We start from the raw sequence: 9,249 nt of genomic DNA, 5'->3' as shown, positions 1-9,249 counted from the left end.
CCAGGTGAGAGGTTAAACCGGTGGAGGTCGGAAAAATCAAGACTCAGTTTTATTTCAGAGACATTTTAATAAAAGCTTCAGAGTTAAAGCGCCGTCTGTGGTTAAATCTCAAAATCAGGATCATATTTAATTAATCGAGAAGACTGACGTTACAAAACGCAAGAGAGAAATTCAGCAATATCTGTAAAATCCTGGTTTCTGATTTATTGCGGTCAGTTACAGTCTACAGACCGAAGATTGACGCCATTAAAAAAAATCTGTCATTTAACAAAGTTAGACACGACGCTACGAACTCTCTGCCGGGTTGGCTTGACCACAAAAAGTCTTAACTCAAGGCCCACTTACTAGCTTTTTTCCAGAGCTTTCTGTCGTGTGTCTGCTCAGTTGTTACTGGTCACGAGTTAGGATTTTTTTTTGTCCAACGTGAAGAAAAACAAACACCGCTGTCCAATGAGACACCACAACAGCCGCTGTTGGTTTCCACAGCAGAAAAGGGACATTCCCCCCTTTTTTTTAGAAAATCCTCTCTGGCTGAGAATAAGAAACACCAGAATGTCCCTTTAATCTAGTTTTAAGGTGAGTCTTTTTTTCTACCTCCACGCCTGGAGACTCCACCTCTGACATCTGACCTCTGACCTGTTCACTTCCTCCTGGTCTTGCCGGGTTTGGCGAGCAGCTCTGGGTCGATCTGATCTGGCGTCAGTCCTCTGACGGAGAAGAGTCGGGCGGCGCGCTCCGGCAGCGTCCCGCCACACTTTAACCCACGAGACATCAGTTCCTCCTTCAGGACGTCCAGACCCAGAGACTCCAGCTGGTCGACTGACGACACCGAGGACAGATCCACCGGAGACTGGCGCTGCTGCTGCTGAGGGGGGGATTCATGATTCATGTTTTTGTTTAGCTTAAATGTAAATAAAAAGAAGCCAAATTCAGATGAAATAAATAAAATCCTCACCGTGAAGAAACTGACCACAGAACCACTCGTGCTTTTTTTAAATGATACTCGAATTTTTTTTTCTTTCCCTTCACTAATTCAGTCAGATGCATTTTCCACACTGTGATGTATGTAATAGTGATCAGGATCCACATCCAGATCCGTGTCCAACCCACATTAAACCAACCACAGGGTTTCTGCAGGTTCACCAAGTTAAAGTTAAGAATTTTGAATGAAATTTAAAACCTGTTTCACTGTCATACTGGTCCAAGTATCAAAGTCTGATGGAAAACCAGCAGGGACCATATGCACTGGAATTATTGATCATTATATCACTTTATTTCCAGCACGTCCCAGCTGTGTATAACAATTCCTAATGATATTATTGATTATTGTAAGTAAAGTTTATTTATTTGCATATTTGCTTCACAATAAAAGACAAGCAGAAGAAAATGGACGGACGGATTAACCCATTAACAATGATTCATTCATTTAGGTTTTTTCCAACATTGACACTTTTCCACTGAGCTGATGATCTTGTGACAGTGTCTGACTGAACCCTGACCCTCCCGCAGCTCAGTCCACATCGCAACCAGACCTGCGTTAGTGTGAAGGACGAGGACGTCTCCTGACAGACGCAGCCAGAGACACAAACATTTGGAACTAATGTCTCCGTCCACAGCAGGAACAGACAAGAGACGACCCTTTTTAAATCGTCTAAGGGTTTTCTTTTATTTCTTTTTTCCTTTTGGTGGAAACTAAATCCAAAGTTTGACTTTTCAAGACCTGCAGAAACCCTGTGACCTGGAGGGCAGCGCTGGAGAGGAAAACAAGCTCACCTTATGTTCGGCCTCGGATAACATCACAGGGAATTAAAGAACAACTACGGCAGCAGAGAGAGGACAAACTACTGACCTGCTGCTGAGACCAACAGCTGGACCCCTCTGATGCTTTGGAGGATTCTTGAGATTTCTGGTCTTCAGAGGGTCTGATGGTCTGGTCTCTGGAGGTTTCTGGAGGTTTCTGGTCCTCTGAGGGTCTGATGGTCTGGTCTCTGGAGGTTTCTGGAGGTTTCTGGTCCTCTGAGGGGCTGATGGTTCGATGAGCTGAGGACGAGCTGCAGTCCGAGGCAGGAGACGAGCTGGAAGAGACAATTTCCATCAGAAATTATTTAAATAAACTCACATACAAAATATAAAAATCTGATGTGTGGAACTGAGTCTGGACTCTGTGGATCTGGTCTGAGGTGCAGCAGATCTCTACCTGCTGCTCTGCTCAGGCTCTGCTTCCTCTATCCGTGTTGTCACGGTAACAGCTCCACAGCTGGAGGAGGAAGTGGATGGAGACTCCTCATCGTCATCATTGTCGTCTTCCTCCGAACTCAGCAGCTCATCCAGCTCGCCCGCCCCCGTCCTGTAACCATGACGACAGATTTTAATACATCGTCACCACAATAAAAGCCTCATCATCATGTTTCTTTCCTTCTCCGTCCAGAGGAGCTCGACTGTAACACAAAATGCTGAAAGTTAAACCTGAAGTCTTGTTTCCCTCTACAGCTGCTGTTACACCTGAGACAACAGACACTTTTTACACTTGTTTAATTTTTCATGTGTAAATTCTAAGTGTGAATAAAATCGAGGACTGAAACAGACCGACTCACCAGAAACACGCTGCTGCCGTCTTTGTCGCCTTCCTCTTCTTTTCTGGCTGTTCGCTCTGGTCTGAGTTTGGTCTCTTTGCTGCTGAGACATTGTCCACCTTCACCTGACTGCTGGAGGACGCCTGCAGACCTGAAACACATGACCGTTACAGCCTGACGGATGCTGGATGTTTCAGACTGATTATCAACGCAGTCCAACAATCCAACAACAATATACATGTTAAACCAACATTTGTGACACAGTTTCTTAAATGTGGTTATTAAATAATTAGGGTGGAGGAGCAGTAGTCTGCATGCGGATACTGAAACCGCCCAAAAACCTTTTAATGGTGCAGTGTTTAGGAGCTGACACGGTCCAGTGGGAAGAGAGGAGCAGTTTTGGTTTAATGAACAATTCAGACCATTTTTTTCATCCCTGTTCTATCACCACCGTCAAAATACAGTGGCATGAAAAGTTTGGGCCCCCTGGTGTCTGTTACTGTGAACAGTTAAAAGAGTAGAAGATGAACCGATTTCCAAAAAGACACATTTCGTTAATATTTTAAGCAAAATTACTTTTTTATTTCCATCTTTAACAGTTTCAAAATAACAGAAAAGGACCCAAAAACAAAAGTTCAGGCTCCCTGCATGGTCGGTACGTAGTGACACTCCCTTTGACAACTATCACAGCTTGTAAACTTTTTTTTGTAGCAGCTATGAGTCTCTGGCTGTAACACAAGCACAACGCATGATGATCTACCCCAGTTCTTAACAGGTGGAGAGGTGGTTTCTTCATGAAACTCTGCTCCTTTTTCTCCAAACATACCTTTTGCTCACTGCAGCCAAAAAGTTCTATTTCAACTTCATCAGTCCACAAGACTTGTTTCCAAAATGCATCAGGCTTGTTGAGATGTTTCTTTTGCAAACATCCGACGCTGAATGTTGTGGTGATGGACGCAGGAAAGGTTCTCTTCTGATGATACTTCCATGAGGGTCATATTAGTGCAGGTTTCGCTGCCCAGTAGAACAGGGCACCACCGCTCCAGAGTCTGATGAGTCTTCCTGAAGGTCTCTGGCAGTCAGACGGGGGTCTTGGTTCGTCTTTCTAGCGATCCTACCAGCGGTTCTCTCTCAACGTCTTCTTGACTTCTCAACTTGACCTCCACCGTTCCTGGTGGCAAACTGATTAAACGGCTTCCTGAAAAAACTCTGCTCCCTTCTTCTAGCCTTCCCCTGCTTTGTGGCCATCAGTTATATTAATTTCCAGAGCTAGGCAGCTGCTTAGAGGAGCCCACGGCTGCTGATTGTTGGGAGGAGGTTTGAGGAGTCAGAGTATTTATAAAGCTTTGACATTAGCATCACCTGCCCTTTGCTAACCGTGACTGTGACCGAGCCCTGACAAGCTCATTAAGGTCTGAGACCTTGGTAAAAGTTCTGAGAGCTCAAATCTCTTGGGGGCTCAAACTGTTTCATGCCAGTGTACGGTTTAAAAAAGATTCTGGCTGATTTTTCTTCTTGCAGCAGCTGACTGACTGAGCAGGTCTCAGTACTTTGAATTCCTCTGAGAACAAAAACTGACGCGTCTTAAAATCAGGACCAACACACCCAGTGCATCTTTACCTCTGACTTCTGGCCTGAAGATGTTCTGTGAACGTGGCCTGTGATGTGCCTGACTTCCAGCTAATAAAGACACCTCTAACTCTACCCCCACCCCCCTCACCTTTGAGCACCGAGTCCTCGAGTCTCTCCGACAGGTCGTGACACTGCTGCTGGTATTCTGGATCAGCGAACTGGTGTTTGGGCTCGGACAGTTTTCTCTGCAGACGCTCCAGGCGACGCTGCTCCTTCTCCGCCTCACGCTCCGACTGCTTCTTCAGCCACTCTGCCATCCTGCAACCACCACAGAAGAAGAGTTATTAGACTCGGATGTGTTCAGTCACATCAGCTGCATGTATCTGTGGATTTCTGAGCAGAATGAATCCACAAACATCAAGTCTGAGAGAGTCTGAATTACTGAATATGATCTAGATGAACGAACCCACAGGGTACACGTCTTCAGAAACCAGACTCTTGATAAAGTTAATAAAACTAAAACAAATTATTTATTATTATTATTATAGTTGCCATGGACCAAGATAATGACAGTAATGATATTATTCCTGATGTTGATTATAGATGTATTAGTATTAAACAAGTCATTTAAGATGGAGCTGATCTAGATGATGATATCACTGTAATAATATTGATAATCAATTATATTTTGTTATTGTTATCATAAGACTAATATAAAAGTAAGGATAAATTACATATAATGATAAATGTGATAATTTGTATTATGTTGATAATTACATGTGCATTATAATGTATAATCATAGTATATATTGGATTATATGGTGTGATATAATGTATACCATAGTTTATATTAAATTCTGCTCATACAAGACCTGAATAATCATATAATATTAGGAGGTAATAACAATATAACAGGAGTAATGTTACTGTTGATCGTATTTGTATGAGGCCTCAGTGTTTACTGGATGTCTCACACTCACTCTTTCTCGTGGTTCACGTCTCGGAGACGTCGTCCACTCAGATCTCGGCAGGCTTCACGGTTCGTGGTCTTCTCGATCTGAGCGCCGAGAGCCCGCAGCATGGAGCCGAACCCTGAAGCGCGCACACGCGAGCACACACGCACACACATAAACACACACACACACACACACACAGAAACAAAGAAACACACAGTGACACGCAGATGCAAAGACATAGACGCACACACACACACAGAGACATAGAAACAAACACACACACACACACACAGAGACATAGAAACAAACACACACACACACAGAGACATAGAAACAAACACACACACACACACACACACACACACAGAGACATAGAAACAAACACACATACACACACACACACACAGAAACAAAGAAACACAGCGACAGGCAGATGCAAAGACACAGGCACACACGCAGACGCACGCACACACACACAGAGACATAGAAACAACCACACACACACACACACACACACACACACACACACACACACACACACACGCAGAGACATAGAAACAAACACACACACACACACACGCAGAGACATAGAAACACACACACACACACACACACACAGAGACATAGAAACACACACACACACACACACACACAGAGACATAGAAACACACACACACACACACACACACACAGAGACATAGAAACACACACACACACACACACACACACACACACACACACAGAGACATAGAAACAAACACACATACACACACACACACACACACACACACAGAGACATAGAAACAAACACACATACACACACACACAGAAACAAAGAAACACAGCGACAGGCAGATGCAAAGACACAGGCACACACGCAGACGCACGCACGCACACACACACAGAAACACAGAGAGAGAGAGAGAGAGAGAGAGAGAGAGAGAGAGACACAGATTTGAGTGTTAAGTCTCTTCTCAGAGTTTCATTAAGATCATCTTGTGAAAACAGCTGTTCAACAGCTGGATCGGTGTGTTTCCTGGACAGACCTCCCTTCCCTCCACAGAGGCGGGGCTCCAGGTGATAGACGGCTCCATGCTGCAGAGGATCCTCCAGATCCGACAGTCGACCGTTCCTGACGACGTAGAAATCCTCGGAGGAAAAACCCTGAAGAAACAAACTCACTGAGCTCAGACTCGGGAGATACGAGCTTCCGCGGTGGACACTTTAAAGACTTCAGCTGTTTCCATGTTAAACTCTGATGTTGGAAATGAAAAAAAGATTCTGATAGAAACACATCCGGTTTATTATGAACTGAGGGAGGAATCATTAACCGTCTCTTTGTACCTGATTTCACTAAATGTAGAACGTTTCCACCTCTGAGAAAGAACCCGAGTGATTAAAATGAATCGATTAAAACAGGGTTAAACGGCGTCAGGTGTTACGGAGACCCGAGTCTGTTTCATCAGGACTCGGTCAGACCGTTACGCTCCGTCCTCCGGAGACCAACACCGGATCAGAGGTCCAAAAGAGAGAGACAAGCGTTAAAACGTCACTGATTTAATGTGAAATGACTTGCACACCTGGAGAAACGTCACCCGTCACCTGGAGAGCAGGTGGGTTAACAGCAACGCGGACTCATTAACTAAAGCTACGTTTACTCGTTTGATCGGGCTGGATGAGTTTTACGTTTACAACCCGTTTACAAACCCTAGCTAGCGTTAGCTCGTCGGCTAACAGCGACACTCACACCGGATTCAAACATTTACACGCAGATTGTTTCTGTTTTCCCGCCTCGCACCGACGCGTCTCTCACCTGGAGCTGGATGAACTGGGTCAGAACATCTCTGACCACAGAACCGTCCGGAAACACCAGGTTACACCTGGACCTCAGAGCACTCACACACACCTCCATTTTGGATTCTCTAGGTCCGAGAAGGAAGTGCGCACGCTCAGGTCCTCCTCTTTTTCACTAATCCCCGGGAGGTGACGTTAGCACGTCACGTCACCACGGCGCCACCTGCTGGCTCTACCTGAAACAGCCTGCAGTTGCACCTGTCCCAGACAGATGTGGACGTCGAGTGACAAAGTGTGTTTCTGATCATGAAAGCAACGACAGGAAATAAAAGACATATTTTCTATTATTCCATCCTGTGTTTTACTGTGTTGTGGTTCATCATCTGTTCATCCAGCAGCCTCCACTGATGGAGGAGTTGGAGCCGGTAACAGAGACGCTGATGAACAACGATAAATAAACCAGTTGTTACGTCTTTATATTCTGATTATAAGGATAAATAAACCAGTTGTTACGTCTTTATATTCTGATTATACAGATAAATAAACCAGTTGTTACGTCTTTATATAACGATCATACAGGATAAATAAACCAGTTGTTACGTCTTTATATTCTGATCATACAGGATAAATAAACCAGTTGTTACGTCTTTATATTCTGATTATAAGGATAAATAAACCAGTTGTTACGTCTTTATATAACGATCATACAGGATAAATAAACCAGTTGTTACGTCTTTATATTCTGATCATACAGGATAAATAAACCAGTTGTTACGTCTTTATATTCTGATCATACAGGATAAATAAACCAGTTGTTACGTCTTTATATAACGATCATACAGGATAAATAAACCAGTTGTTACGTCTTTATATTCTGATCATACAGGATAAATAAACCAGTTGTTACGTCTTTATATTCTGATCATACAGGATAAATAAACCAGTTGTTACGTCTTTATATAACGATCATACAGGATAAATAAACCAGTTGTTACGTCTTTATATTCTGATTATACAGGATAAATAAACCAGTTATTACGTCTTTATATTCTGATCATACAGGATAAATAAACCAGTTGTTACGTCTTTATATTCTGATTATACAGGATAAATAAACCAGTTGTTACGTCTTTATATAACGATCATACAGGGTAGAGGTGGGTTAAAATCAAAGTGTTACATCATCAGTTACGTGGTTCACGTGACTTTACGCTGTTGTTACTTTGCATGATTTGATTTTTCAGACGGTCACGTGTTTGTGAGACGCTGCACCTGGAGCCGCCAGGTGGCGCTCTGACTGTTTCCTCCACCGGAAGCTGAACGAGGTTTCCTGCTCGCGCTGTTGTGGGACAACATGGCGGCCTTGTGGACGGTCGTGTCCCAGTCTAGGTGTGGACTCCGATTAACCTCCTGCAGGTTCATCAGGAGCTCCTTCTGCTCAGACTCCAGCAGGCCCTCCGGCAGCGACCAGCCCACCTCGGACAGACCCAGGTCCGGCTTCGCTGCCGCCTTCGACCTGCAGTCGGAGCTCCGGCGGGAGGCGGCGAGCGCTGAGGCCGGCCTCAAAGGCTCCTCCTCCGACCAGGACCAAAGCTTCGCCTCGCTGCTCCGCCGGTCCCCGCTGATCCAGATGGGACCGGCCAAGGACAAAGTGGTGGTCGGGAGGATCTTCCACGTGGTCCAGGACGACCTGTACATCGACTTCGGCGGGAAGTTCCACTGTGTGTGCCGGAGGCCGGCGGACGGAGGAGAGAAGATGCAGCGGGGCACCAGAGTCCGTCTGCGTCTGCAGGACCTGGAGCTCACAGCCCGCTTCCTGGGGGCCAAAACCGACACCACGCTGCTGGAAGCCCAGGCCGTACTACTGGGCCCGCTAGAGGGACGAGATGGACGGGAAAACCAGAACCGGGACTGAGCGGACAGACAGTCAGACCCTGCTAAAGTAAAATCGGGGATTTTCTAAAGGGAGTCTGGCGGCAACAAGCCTGAGACTGGAGGAATGAAACTGAACATTTCTGTTTGTGTTGTTCATGACAAACTGTGGAGGCGGGAAAACTATGCAGATGTTTCCAGACACACACACACTGACTGACCACTGATGTGTGTGACGCTTTATGTAAAATTTCACTCCTCAGAAACTGAAGTTTTAATTTTTGGGCTCGGGACTTCAGATCCGATCTGTAAGGACCAGCTGTGAAGCTAAAGAGATATTAAAATAATAAATATTCAGTCAACAGTGTGTTGTGTTTTGTTTCTCCACACGATCGTCAGCTTCAGTTTACACACGTCCTCTAGTATTAACGTATGGAAGCTCGTGTGTGTGTGTGCCTGTATTCTGCCAGGAAAAGAAAAGT

At 45.0% G+C, this 9,249-nt stretch overlaps 2 protein-coding genes across 5 annotated transcripts; one reads left to right on the top strand and one right to left on the bottom strand.

The window, feature by feature from the left end:
- Positions 1 to 47: 47 nt before the first annotated feature.
- sde2 (SDE2 telomere maintenance homolog (S. pombe)) lies at positions 48 to 7,054 on the bottom strand. Of its 4 annotated transcripts, none has more exons than XM_040145065.1 (8): positions 6,915 to 7,051; positions 6,148 to 6,265; positions 5,126 to 5,237; positions 4,294 to 4,463; positions 2,595 to 2,724; positions 2,198 to 2,347; positions 1,850 to 2,075; positions 48 to 865 (listed from the first exon to the last, which is right to left on the bottom strand). In XM_040145065.1, exons 1-8 carry the CDS (start codon positions 7,011 to 7,013, stop codon positions 641 to 643), a joined length of 1,230 nt encoding a protein of 409 aa, XP_040000999.1. In that variant the 5' UTR covers positions 7,014 to 7,051; the 3' UTR covers positions 48 to 640. The 4 variants fall into 4 exon arrangements, with proteins under 4 accessions (XP_040000999.1, XP_040001000.1, XP_040000998.1 ...); XM_040145066.1 differs by having other exon boundaries at positions 48 to 862; XM_040145064.1 differs by lacking the exon at positions 48 to 865 and adding an exon at positions 1,357 to 1,751 and having other exon boundaries at positions 1,850 to 2,051; positions 6,915 to 7,054.
- Positions 7,055 to 8,198: 1,144 nt separating this feature from the next.
- mrps28 (mitochondrial ribosomal protein S28) lies at positions 8,199 to 9,129 on the top strand. The gene has a single exon (XM_040145602.1). The coding sequence runs from the start codon at positions 8,250 to 8,252 to the stop codon at positions 8,808 to 8,810; it is 561 nt and encodes a 186-aa protein (XP_040001536.1). The 5' UTR covers positions 8,199 to 8,249; the 3' UTR covers positions 8,811 to 9,129.
- Positions 9,130 to 9,249: the final 120 nt, after the last annotated feature.

The sequence above is a fragment of the Xiphias gladius genome, chromosome 15 (genome assembly GCF_016859285.1).
Source record: "Xiphias gladius isolate SHS-SW01 ecotype Sanya breed wild chromosome 15, ASM1685928v1, whole genome shotgun sequence".
Lineage (NCBI taxonomy): Eukaryota > Metazoa > Chordata > Actinopteri > Istiophoriformes > Xiphiidae > Xiphias > Xiphias gladius.
The sequence above is the reverse complement of the archived record's forward strand: the minus strand, read 5'-3'. Positions and strand labels throughout refer to the sequence as shown.